Here is a 14,213-nt window from a genome sequence, read left to right on the forward strand (position 1 = left end):
TATTCTCAATCCTTGATTTAACAGAAGGTTGTTGCAATTGATCCTCAATGGTTCTGTAAGAGATTTCTTCCCTGAGGAAGTTGATCTGCTTCTCCTTGTAGGATATGACGTTCAAAGTCTTATCTATGGGAGGTTCAGAGAATTTGAACAAGATAGGCTGTCCAAGATGCTGAACAGTGATGCCGTTTTCGTCAGTATTATAGGGGAAGAGCTTCTTAATGAAAGGGGTCCCTATAATGATTTTTTGACTCAAATTTCTGACTAACAGAAATGGAGTTTCGATTTCAAGACTACCATTTTTTATGATAGCTGAGGGGATTTTATACTTGATCTTTAGTCTAGATCCTTCAGCAGCGCTGAGCTTCTCAGTGGTTTTCTCAAAATATCTGGTGGGAATGAGTCCCTCCGAGATACAACTGGAATCTGCCCCTGTGTCAAAGAGGGCAGGGATTTCGAGAATAAAATCTCCTATGAGGATTTTGACATGGATGAAGAATTTCTGAATGGTGACCTGGTTAATATTCTCCAGAAAGTCTTCGCAATTGTTGTTAGGAGCAGGATTGGAATCAGGTACAGAAGAATCATCTTCCTCATAATTTCTAGTCAGTTTTTCTAAGATAAGCTGCTGACTATTTTGGATTTGTTTGAGACTTTTAACCTCAGTCTTGAGGGAATTGACTTCAGATTGAAGGTCTTGAATAGTGACGGGTTTGACCGTAGATTTCTCAAGACGCTTGAAAGTATCTCTAAGATTGAATTTATTGGTGGTTATAGGACTTTTGGGAGGCCTATCTTCAAGAGTAGACCTGAGGCGTTCCAAATAGATTTTCTTTTCCTCAGGATCAGGGATAGAATTAATGGCCCTGAAGAGAAGGTCTTGTTCATTGGTCAAAGTGTTGATGGACAAGGTATTGACGGAAGATGATGATTGAGAATCATCATTCTGAATTTGATTTAGGTCTTCAGAGACCTCAGAATCCGAAGGATTAGATTCTTCTTCATCAGAAGTTTGAATGAGGAGATTGTTGATCTTGTCCTCGATCTCAGGTTCAAGATGAAGCTCAGAGATTCTCCTTTTGAGTCTGCAATACCTGCTAATATGGCCCGGCTTGCCGCAGTTGTAGCAGGTAACATCTTTTCCTTGAGAGGGTCTAGTCTCAGGAGGGTTCTTTGGAATTTGCGAAGATTGGGGTTTTGATCTAGGCTTGGGTTTCCTATGATCATTCCTGCTAGATCTCTTTCTCCATTGTTGTTTGGGAGGAGGATCTTGCTTTCTGGGTTTAGGTTTCTTGGGACAACCTTGAATTCCGAATTGTTCGCAGAAAGTACCCAAATCCCTGCGATTCTGAGACTTCTCCTTAGTGAGTTGCTGTTGGATTTTGTCATCCTGACAGATTTTGAGAGCAACTCTTTGAATGATAGCTATGAGTTGTCCATAACTAAGGGTGTGATATGGGATTTCTCCCCCCGGATTTTGGCTTCTAAGTTTCTCACGAACTTTGTCGCCAAAAGATTTAGGAAGACCGGCCAGGAATTTCTCTTTCCAGAAGGCTTGTTGGCTGTCTTCACGGGTGTAAACCCTGGTCAGGAAGGTATCCTTATACCATCTGAAATCACTCAAAGATTTGCACTTCAGATTGGACAAAAGATCACCAGATCTGTCCTTGATGAGGGAAGGATCTCCAACAAAATGTTGGGCTATGGTAAAGATTAAGGAGTTGACAGCATCAGAGATGAATTTGCCATCTTCCATGATAGGATTACCTTCTTCATCAGTCTTGACGGCGGTCAAGATCTGATCCTTCTCGTCTTGAGTGAGATAATTATCCCACCAACCTTTGAGCTGGCCACAGAAACCAGCAACCAAGACTTCAACGATAAGAGATTCAGGACAATTGTTGGCGGTAACATAGGCAGTGGCTACCATAGTCATATTTTGGAGGATTTTGGTGATGCCATACTCGTTTTCACCATCAATATTCCATTCATAGACATTGTTGGCACTGAAGCTTTTGAAGTCAGGCTGAGAAAGATAAACATATTTATCTTTTTTGTTATATATATATATATATATATATATATTGATAACAAAAAACATGGCTGGGTTTATCTGAGGTAGTTTCTCAATCCTTTTAGAGTAAAATACACTCACCCCCCTCAAGGTTTGTTAGAATTACACTCCACCCCATTCTTATCTAAAATCTACACCCCACCTCATTTTATATAGAGGCAAATTTAGTGACGAAAAATATTCTTCATTAATAATTAGTTATTATTTAAATTGTTAATCAATAATTTCAAAAAATATTTTCAATATAATCCAATATATTTAAAAATGAAAACATTACAATCCTCCTCGTTCTCTCAATCGCGTTCTTCCTACGTAAATTCACAATGCAAATTCTGCAATAGCACACCTGCCCGATTTACAAACTATATTTCGAACACGGTGAAACAAGCTTGTTAAGTCCACTATCATACATTAATTTATGAAAATAATTTTACTAAATTAAATTTAAAAAAACCATCAACTCTGTTTGTTAAGTCTACGTCCCATCTTTCTCCAAATCATATTTCTCACCACAAACGGCCACCACCAAGCCTTTACTCCCTTTAATACGGTGCCATTGTCCCATAATGTGAAACCCCATGGCACCACCATACCTCAAAGTTTTGTTGCGACCTGAACCCTAGAACGTGAATCGCACATCCCTAAAGTCACTTGTTCAACTACTTCTTGTGAATTTCACCCCTTTAAGTTGTGAGCGAACGCTATGTTGGTTTAAGATATTGTTGGATTTTGTTAAAAATGATGCTCCACCGCATCGTTGGGTTCTAATAACCTCCGATCCACTTCATATTTCTTAATTTTGTTTCTCTATTTTCTTCACTCATTTGTGTTGCTTTTTTAGTCTACATTCCAATTTTGAAAATTGGAAGTATAAAGAGATTATTTTGATTAAAATTGAATTATTACCAAATATGAAAACACAAGCTTGTTTCACCGTGTTCGAGATATAGTTTGTAAATCGGGCAGGTGTGCTATTGCAGAATTTGCATTGTGAATTTACGGAGGAAGAACGCGATTGAGAGAATGAGGAGGATTGTTATGTTTTCATTTTTAAATTTATTTGATTATATTGAAAATATTTTTTGAAATTATTGATTAAGAATTTAAATAATAACTAATTATTAATGAAGAATATTTTTCGTCACTAAATTTGCCTCTATATAAAATGGGGTGGGGTGTAGATTTTAGATAAGAATGGGGTGGAGTGTAATTCTGACAAACCTTGAGGGGGGTGAGTGTACTTTACTCATCCTTTTAATATTACTTGAAGCCGAAGGTTTGAGATTGGTTGCTAATTCTACAACACTAAAAAATGCCTAGTGTTTTCTAGTGGTTGATTAGTTTGTTAATTGGTTTGAGCACAATGCACTACCATATCATATTATGAATTAAGCAAAGTGGCATACGTTAAATTGCACTTAGCCATTAATGATATCAAATCAAGTTGTCTTAAAAATCAACTAATGAGGTGTTGTCTTAAAAATCAGCTAATTAACTGCTTAACACATGGCACACGCATGTAAATTGTGGTTGGATAATCTACCACCGCTAACAGCAATATACCAAACACTACAACATTTTTTGATTAGCAACAATAGACACGAAAAGAAACTTTACACAACATTTTCCTATGGTCTCTTGTTTCCGCGTTATCTATTGGCTTTCGTAACAGTTTTTCATACTCTATAATAATACTGTGAGAAAATGTGACATATTATGTAAAAACGAAAATAATTATCCCGTAATAATTGTTCCTTATTATTAGACACATAAAACTTAATTAGTGTTATAAAAAAACATGTTGCCTAAAATGAGTTCTCTATGACAGCAATCACGAACTAATCCCGATGCACTTTTAGGCATCACTTTCGGTGTGTTTTCTTAAATTAGGGTTACTAAAAAGAAAAGAATGTTATAGCGAAACCAAAACAACTCTAATTTTTAAGCACACAAACCGCAACACTTCAACAATACCTACATACACAATTTTTCTCTCAGTTCTAGTTGGTCGAAATGATCACATAGTTCAAAATCATTTTGGTTGGTTCACATGACTACACGTTAGGGATGGCGATGGTAGGGTCTAAGTAGGTTACTATGGTACCCATTCCCATACCCGCGTTTTCAAAATGTGCCCGTGCACGTTCTCATACCCGCATGGGTAGCAACCTGAATGTCTGTCTTCGTACTTTGTGGGTACCTATATGCCCGTACCCGTGCCCCTTACCCGTAATTTAGCAAACCAAAATTTAATTTTCATAATTTCTTCGATAGAAAACCAAAATATAAATGTTATTATAAAATAATAATACAAACAGTCATCAAATTATTTGAGAAGTAAAATCATTTGAACATGTATATACTTTTTTAAAAGAATAAGCGAGAAAGTTAAGTTTTAAATTTATAATTTTATATTGTTAATGAACTCAGGGAACCACACACACATATATATATATATAGATATATTATTAAGATTTCACTTAATTATTTTTCAAAAGAAGTTAAAAGTTATACTTTTACGTTTATTAATATACTATTAAATATGTGTATGTGTGTATAATATGTATGTGCGGGTATGGGGCGGGTTGGGTACTATAATGCACATACACGCACCTGTATCCATTAATTTTTTCAGGTATTTACCCATGTCCAACCACATACCCATATAACGGATTTTTACCCGACTCATTGTGAGTATTTTTTGCTGGTACCCAATTGGTCTTGGACCATTGCCATCCCTACTACACGACCACCGTGAATTAGGTTGGCCGGCCAGAAAACATAGTATATAATTACAATCATGAATCAGAGCATAACTTCCATTGTTCTAACCAACTATCTAAACTACCAAGCTAAGTCGTTAGAACCATACTAACTCAACGTACCAATGTTAAACCGATACCACCCTAGCAAACTACTAACTACACGATTGATCATACTAGAAGTATAAAAGGTTTGTCATGTATTGTAAGTACTCATACATCTCATTTTCTTTCTATTACTCTTCTTATACTTGACTTTGAAATTCTCTCTCTTTAATCTTGAACTAACTTGAACAATGATGTGTCTTTTGTAGCTATAAGAACCGCTATAAAAGATATAATTTATGACATGTTAATTTTTTTTTTGATAAGCAATATTCTATGTTATTTGATTTTAAGAACTACCATAATAGCTTCTAGCTAATTGATTACAAGGTAGATTCTGTTTTATTTAATTTAGATTATAAGGTATAGATTTTATATTATTTAATTTGGATCTTCTGATGATCATTTTAAAATCTTATATATGTCATATTAATATGTTATGCTGTATCATTCTTCATATACTTGTTAATATTTATGTTTTATTTTTTGAAACCATGAAAATAGAAATTGAATCATACTAATATATTAATAAGAGAGATCACTTACTCTAAGAATAACTCAGCAAGAGTTACTCCATTTAATAAAGGTGATAAATTTGGAATATTAAACTAAAGTATATATCTCTAATAAAAAAATTGAGGATACTTTAGCCACTTTGCAATCTGAATGAACCACAACCACTAACTTTCTTAACAGATATATTGTAAGTGGCTCAAAAACTGCAAGAAGTACGTAAGCCAATATGTAACTGTACGTGCAAGTAAATCACAGCACTAAGCAATTATTTTATAATACATCGCCTTTTGCAAATGAAAGAAGATAATGATCATTCAGCATTCTAAAGGCATATGTGCACTTAATATATGCAAGGGAGAAACACATATGTACAATGAGATGATTTCAGATTCTTGCTGAAAAAATGTCTAGGATACGTGTCGAGAGCAAGTGAAATATCATGAAGTACTAAATCCAGTTTCAAAGATTCTGTGCCTTAATCTTCTTCCTACGAATGTGCAAAATGGTTGTTTTCTCTGTACCTTTATGTTATGTGATGCTTGGCCATTTTTGGTTAATGTAAACAAATTAAAGAAAATGAATTGATTGGTAATTGAAAATCGAAGGCCTAGCTATATATTTGTTCCAGCACAAAGGGCTATATGTTTGTTCACCCCTTCTTGTCAATTAATGTTTGTCATAGTGGGGTGCACACGCATGATTTCAAGTGACACTAACCTACGGCCATGTTTGATAGTTTTTCATTCTTTAAGCACAAGTATTGTCTTTGAGACAATTTTCCCCTCATGTGATTTTTAAGGACCGAACTCTTAACATTTAAGGTTTAGACAACCACTTTTTATCATTGCGACCGACATTCATTGAACTATAGGTTTAAACCATGACCAGGGCTGAGTCCATATCCCAAATAATAATATTATATTAATAGCATAATCTTGGTCCTGAACATAACATTATTATAATTACAGCATATATAATCTATGCGACATATTAATTAGATGAATCAGGTCATTGCTTGAATATATTACAAGCAAAAAAGGCATACAGGAAATCTTCTATTCTTTTTTAAAGGAAAAACCTTATTCTTAAACACAAAGGTGTGCAATGATATAACTAACCCACTCAGAAATCAAGAGTATTAAGCGCTAATGGATAAGCTGAATTAATAGGTCAAGGTTTTTTTTTTTATTGTGAATCGGTCAAGGTTTCTAATAAAAATATTCATGATTTCAAACAAAAACTAGCCAGAAAATAAAGCCAGAATTGTAGATTGAAATTTAGATAAGAAACGGGAAAAAACAACAATAACATTTAGTGTTAGTATTTATGTTTTTGGCCAATTTCAAATTCACTCCAATGACATAAGAGATATGAATTAACCAAAAGCACATTCAAATTGTGGGAATGTGCACAGATAGATAAGAAGTACAGGACACACCCTACCAAGAAGCATCAACTGACCAACATAATTAAGAAGGTAACTAAACACAGTTGACATGTATATGAACAAGACTCACAAACCTGTTGCTAGTTGCACTTAACCAATGGTCAACTCGATCAAATATACAAAATCACGGGAAAAAATCTATAAGATATAAACCTGATTCAATTGAAGAGTTTGTAAACTTTGGTTTTGCAAATGTTTACGCATTTTGACAATTGTCCCCAAACTTATGTATAGTAAAAAGCATAAATGTAGAGTACAAGTGCGGATAGGTCAATCAAAGACATATACAGATATACTGATAAGTCTCCTAGTACTATATTTGCAAACACCTTTATGCAATTATGCTCATTCCAACAAGTTAGAAAAAAATAAACAGAGAGAGAATAATTGAATAAAGAACAATCAAAAGACAAGAAAAGAAAGAGGGGTCTAAATTTGTCTGATGAATTTGCTGACCAATCAGCCCACTTAGCCTGATTCACACGGGAAGTGCAGTGAGAAAAGCAATTATCTAAAACTAGATTTTTTGCTCTCATTCTTCTGAATTGATTAAAGCTTTTGATTTAGTGGAATATGGAATGGAGGACTAAATTTAAGGCAGAATAGGTTGTATATGTGGTGTTAATTATGTCATGGATAACAACTATTTGGAAGAGTTATATGATATTTTAATTACTTTATGATCTGTTAATGCTGATAACGATGAATAAGTTAAAAGCAATTAAAAAAGTTCATTTTATTATTGAGGTAAGCATGTATCATTTTCTTAAGTGTAGAGAAGTGGGGAACTATTGGCCTCTTTCTGATTGGACATTGAACAACTTGTCAACACCACTAAAAACTTGCCATTCTTTTTCCTTTGCAGGGATATAAAGTATTTTCACGCTTAACGGCTTAAGTCCTAATGAATATCTTAGTCTTAGAAGGTACAAAGAGTAATGTTACTCACACACCTCTCTTTTGAGATGTGTGAGGTGGAATGATGAGAGAGATAGGAAGAAAAGAAAAAGTAAGGGAGAGAAAGTATGAGATGTGATAGATGGTAAGAGGAGAGAGATAGAAACAAAAAGAGGTGGAAATGAATTGTTTTAAAAATGAGGTGTGTATATATCATTACTCAGGTACAAATTGATGTTGGAAACAAAATTTGGAATGTGCAAAAAAAATCTAGGATCTGTAAAAAAATGCCACAATATGTAATGTAATACTTTAATAATCTTATAATTTGGGATGGATCGAGCTGAGTATTTTTATAAGCCTTGGGATGGAGAGAGTAATTGCTTGATCCTATTATAACTTTTCTTAAATAGTTTAATTTATGCATGTTATTCAATTATAACATGACACCTTTATTAGAAAAGGGAAAGTTGAGCGATGTTATGACATAAATAAATTAATAAAATATTAAGAAAATATGTTAGTTTTTCATTAGATAACCGCACAAGCAGTACCTACATAGTATGGTGTGTAAGTTATGTACTTACATTAAAAACATGCTTCACCTATAATCTTTTACTAGATAGCACACCACATACTTTACTTTTTAACAGCTTTGTACAATGAACAGAGCAGATTAATGTATTAAGTATTTGTGTGGCTCATAATTGCTGAGGTAAGTTAATAGATCCCCTTTTTTCCTTGAGTTATCCATTGAAGCTGTGGTTACCACCACAAAACAAACGAATAAAACCTAACCATACTAAATAAATATATATAAGTGGTGGCTGATCAAATATTTGGCCTATAGTTACATATATTATTACTTTGGTAGGTTAGTATGAGTGGCTCTCGTGTCATCAAATTCATAACCTTCCTCTCTTTCTTTCTTACTACTCCCTCCGGTCCTATTTATAAGCATGAAAGAGAAGAAAAATCTTGGTCCTTTTTATAAGAACCAAATGAAAGTTTGAGCTATATTAATTAATTTTTTCCAATGATGCCCTTATTAATTCTAACTTGTAAAATGTGTCTCATTAATTATTCTCTCTCTTTCCCACTTTCCAACACTAATAACAAAGGGTAATTTTGAAAGTTTATTTTGATTTAAGACAAATTTAATGCATTTTATCTAGTTTAACTACATTTCTTAAACTATGTGAATTTTTTTTTTGTTACTTATAAATAGGACCGGAGAGAGTAGCTTTTAGAAACAAGCTTGCCTTTCCTAATCTCCTTTTTCCTCCAATTTTTTCTTATGTCATTGAAGTTAACACGTCCATTATCCATCAGGGAATAATCAGCTTGGAAATAGCACATTACGCACTTCATGTATAATAAATTGAGTTCTAGGACACTTTAGAAGTGTGAAGATATATATTCTCTCCGTTCCAATTTGTTTGTTGTTTTAGCTTTTGCTAGAAATTCTAAAATGGTTGTTGTTTTATATATTCAATGCATTTTTTCCCATTTTCTTCCCTCTATACCCTTGTTGAATAATTAATTCAAAGTTTCTCAATAAACCAACCTACCACCTAAATTAACTATCCCCACTATCTCTATTAATTACTGTCCCTATTTACGAAAATGTAAGGCATTATTCTGGTCAAGTTTCTCTCTTGTAGTAGTAACTCAAATTTTGAATTCACATTCTCTCTCTTATATTTTCAATGGAGAATATGTGAAATTAGTAGTGTGAGTGTGGAAAATGAGGAAGGAATGATTGACATGAATGAAAATAAATAGGAGTATTTTTGTGAAAATATTAATCTAATGATTAGCTCTTAAACTGTGTGCAAATGCTAAAACAACAAACAAATTGGAATAGAGGGAGTAGTAAAGATGCTATAAAATCAAATGAGATAATTGATATTAAGTTAAAAAGAATTATAATTAGGCTTAATCCAGTTTTTGGTCCCCAACTTTTGTCATAAATATGACTTTAGTCCCTCGCCGGAGTAAAGGTGGGGATTGGTCCCCAGTTTTTGGCAAAATGATTGGCTATGGTCCCTCCAGCCGGTTGGGTCAACGCCGGAGCTCTGGAAATCCCATGTGGCATTGCCATGTCATTTAATGAGCTTATGTGGAATTTTTATTTTATTTTTTCATTTAAAAAAACCTAATTAATTTAAAAAATGAAATTATTTAAAATTCTAAAAAATAAAAAAATCTTAATCAGAAACAATTTTATCCTCATCTTCATCATTCTCAGATCAAGAAGCCCCAAAACCCGTTGGTTATCATCAAGGGACCCTTCCTCTCGATATCAGTCATGTCCAAAACCTGTTTGGTTGTCATCAACAGGCTACACATTCTCCTCCATTCCACTGCTTTATGATTCTTGTAATATTACATGCTTTGCTTTCTTTTCCAAGACACAAAAACCATAGGAAGAGACGAAGGTCGTGGTGGCTTGGCGCGGTGATGCAAGCTTCGGTCGAAATCGCGCCGCCACCATCATCTTCATGGAGGCCAGCCACCGTAGTGTCCAGATATAGGTTGGGGCTTTGAGGGATGGGGTTTCGATTGGATCTGGGTTGGGGCTTTGAGGATGCCATAGTCATGGTATTTTGACAGTGAATAAAAGGTTGGATTTGGGGGAATGGGTTGTTAAAAGTTGCGATTTTGGGAAAGAATCAGTGGTGAAGATGGGGTTGGTGTTCCCGGTTCAATTTAGGGCACTCCTTCATTGATGAACTGGGTAGTGTTGTGGGCGGCGACGACGAGGGTGAGTTGGTGAATGGCGGCTCTTCGGCGAGCTTGGCGATGAAACGAACCTGGCGTAGAGGTGAAGTGCGAGGACCAGAGCTTTTTTTTGTTAGAATTTAATGGGGGCTAATGGGTTTTTTTTTGCCATTTTGGAGTTTGTCTATTTGTCAGTGTTTATGCAGCAATTTTAGTTTTGAAGAAGGAATTAGAAAAATGCAGGCCTCATAATTCTCCACCAGTGTTGAAACAATCCAGATTAACAAAATTCTCCACCAGTAATGGAAAAGCAAAATTCTGTTCAGTTTAACATCTTTCACATGTGGGCTGGTTTGATTCATGAAGATGATGAAATGGTGATGAAGAAGATCTATTTAATTTAATTAGTGCAAGTTTCAGATTGGGTTTCTAAAAGAAAGAAAAGATGAAGTAAGATGAAGTTGAGGATGATGAAGATGAAGATTGAATGAGGGTGATTAATTAATCTGGGTTTTTAAATTTTTTTAAATGAAAAAATAAAATAAAAATTCCACATAAGCTCATTAAATGACGTGGCAGTGCCACATGGGATTCCCGGAGCTCCGGTGTTGACTCAACCGGTCGGAGGGACCAAAGTCAATCATTTTACCAAAAACTGGGGACCAATCCCCACCTTTACTCCGGTGAGGGACTAAAGCCATATTTATGACAAAAGTTGGGGACCAAAAATTGGATTAAGCCTTATAATTAACACGATTGTTTTGGGTTGAAATCTGGCCCAATCACATGATAATAGACCGAGTTCGAAAGCTAACCGACGAACCTTATATGAGAAGTTATGAGTGTTTTTAGAAATCTTACATTGACTAAAAATATGATATATGAGAATAAAACAATCTTCAACTCTTAGCTAACTTTTGTGGTTAAATTATGCCTCCAAATTCTAATTAGTGTGTTCGTAAAAATGTTAAAAAGAACGTAAACCAAGTTTTAATTAAGAAGACTAGTTTCTTGGTTTGACATAATCACATTAGAAGTGTTTTTTTACACTTCATGTTTAGTAACAGTTAAAATTCGCCACTAAACGCGTATATATGTTGATTGAATACCCATAATTTCTAGGGTCTATGAATAAGAACTCAGTTTATTTTAAATCTTAGAGTGTGCATTCCGCCAAACTGGCACGCTTGAGTCCTAATCCCTCATATAACAGAAGCTGATTCTAGTTCTAGAAATATGAGATTCAACAATAATGTTATTATTATATATCTAATTATTGTAATATTATCATCTTAATCTGTATCAAAGCTTAAAATCCTAAGATTACAAAGTTTTAAAATATAATTATAAGTGTCCCACACGATTACATCAGTTACAATTTCAAAGTGTTTGTGCTTCTTCTCCTGCGCCTGCTTTTGCCTAAACAGTCTGCAAGTTGAATTATTATACTCCCCATGATATGAATTCCCTGTGTCTATCTGATGTAATCACTTTTCTTTCCAAAATGATTATCCATTAACCCTAGTTGTCTCCCCCACGTTTCGTCACATATGCAGCATCTCATTCACAAAATAGCTTGTTCAGTGAATCTAATACCCCACATAGCACATGAACAGAAAATGCATCTTATACATATACATGTGAATAAACACAATGTTTTACTTGTTTGAATCTGTTTATTTAATTAAGAAAAAGGCTAAGGCTAAAAATGAAGTTTTCAGCTTAAAAGTCTTTTCTTTATGCAAAATTAATTAATCCAACATTGCACACAATAGAGTACATAACCATCAACTTCAGTGGTATAGGTTTGATGCTAATTCTGCTTAAAGTAATATTTCAGATTTGAGTCTTGTGAATAAAAAAAAACTTTGTTAGTTCGGAATTAATCTCATCATGATATGAATGTTCTTGACTCAAATAAAACCGTCTCTCGTGAATGATACTTGTACTACACTAATAAAAGATAAAAGACATAATTTAAATATTATTTTTTCTTCGACAAGTGTAAACCCATTTGGAAAAATTGTTACAGTCCCTACATATCACTTTACTATAACTCGAACTCGTGTTCTCATCCTTGTGAGATCTAACTTGCCTACTAGTACTAGTAGATAAGGACATCGTTTACTCCATTGACATCATGTGCATGCCCCAAAAGGAAGAAAAAAAAGCAAAATACTGTTACTCAGGCTATATTCAACAAGGCCATTTCACAAATTTCCTTCCCTATATATATACCTGATCCACTCTTCTTTCTTCCACAATTAAATTCCATTCTCCATCAAGTTTTTCTTCAAGGCCTTGTAATCTTCTGTTCTTTGCTTTGCTTTGATCTGTTCCACCATGCAGGCCAGTGAGATCACAGGACTCAGCTATTTTCTCCCTTCAGACCCATCTCCTTTCAGCATGATTCAGAACAACAACATCCCCACATTCCAACTACAAAAATTCTCCAACCAATTCTTTGGTTACCAGAATAATCTTCAAGCATTTCAAGACTTCAGTCCTCAGAACTCCTCATCATGCATCAGCAGCAACTCAACCTCTGATGAAGCAGAGGATCAGCAACAGCAACAAAGTCTCATCATCAATGAGAGGAAACACAGGAGGATGATATCGAACCGAGAATCAGCGCGCCGGTCCCGGATGAGGAAGCAGAAGCACCTTGATGAGCTTTGGTCGATGGTGGTTTGTCTCAGGAATGAGAATCACCAGCTGCTAGAGAAACTGAACCATCTGTCAGAGTCTCATGATAGAGTGGTTCAAGAGAATGTTCAGCTGAGAGAGGAAACATCAGAGCTTCGCCAAATGATGTGTGTCATGCAGCTACATAGTCCATGTCCTCCATTAAGCCCCCTTGAAGATCATGTCCCAAGTACCCCACCCCATCTTTCTGATTCCTCAAACCAATCAATCACAAGCTCTAGGGACATACTTGGCTAAATTTGAAGACAAGACCAAGCTTTTACATCTCTTCAATTTTACATCTTTTTGAGTTTTTGCGTTTGTTAGCATGTCTGGTTTCACGGTGAAATGCTCTAAAATCACTAGCATGTTTTGATAAACTTCTATTTTCTCAAAATTGATTATGGCAACCAGAAAGTACCTGCACCTTTGAATTGATTAAGACTTTAGAATAAAATGCAGTAATTTCTGTGATGCATGCATTTCATTCGGTGTAAATTGTGAAACTAGACACCCAACTGTGTGGGGAATTCCAAAATAGTAGTAGTCTTTGCCTCCCTTTTGAACTGTGTGAGGTGAAACCATAACCGGTAATGACATGTTTTGAGTATCTTTATTTAAGTCTCAGCTCATGGCCTTTGTCACTTTCTCAACTCTGTCTATAAATGGTGTACTTTTCTAAGTTCTAATGTTATGTTCTGGGCAATATAACATTTAAAGTGGCTACAGGTTTATCCATAAAAGTGCTAGGTTAATTTTGTTAGCACTAACTTGTTGGGCACTCAGGAGATTCAAAAACAACATCATGATACAGAAAACAATTTGTAGTGCCTTCTTCTTTGACCTCATTCAGTTACAGCACTTAATAACACAAGACATCTTAAGTCCCAACAACAGATAAGGGGGATTAAACAAATATCATATAATACTAAACAAAATATCAGGCCAATGAATCCAATGCAAATTATCCTAACCTCGATTTTTGAATACTAACACTATAGACATC

At 34.7% G+C, this 14,213-nt stretch overlaps 1 protein-coding gene across 1 annotated transcript; it reads left to right on the plus strand.

Moving 5' to 3' along the window:
- Positions 1-12,756: 12,756 nt before the first annotated feature.
- LOC130728701 (basic leucine zipper 43-like) lies at positions 12,757-13,851 on the plus strand. The gene has a single exon (XM_057580247.1). The coding sequence runs from the start codon at positions 12,866-12,868 to the stop codon at positions 13,463-13,465; it is 600 nt and encodes a 199-aa protein (XP_057436230.1). The 5' UTR covers positions 12,757-12,865; the 3' UTR covers positions 13,466-13,851.
- Positions 13,852-14,213: the final 362 nt, after the last annotated feature.

This window comes from Lotus japonicus, chromosome 1 (genome assembly GCF_012489685.1).
Source record: "Lotus japonicus ecotype B-129 chromosome 1, LjGifu_v1.2".
Lineage (NCBI taxonomy): Eukaryota > Viridiplantae > Streptophyta > Magnoliopsida > Fabales > Fabaceae > Lotus > Lotus japonicus.

Coding starts and splice junctions, on each gene's coding strand:
- LOC130728701 (XM_057580247.1), top strand. CDS start 12,866: ATGCAGGCCAGTGAGATCACAGGACTCAGCTATTTTCTCCCTTCAGAC.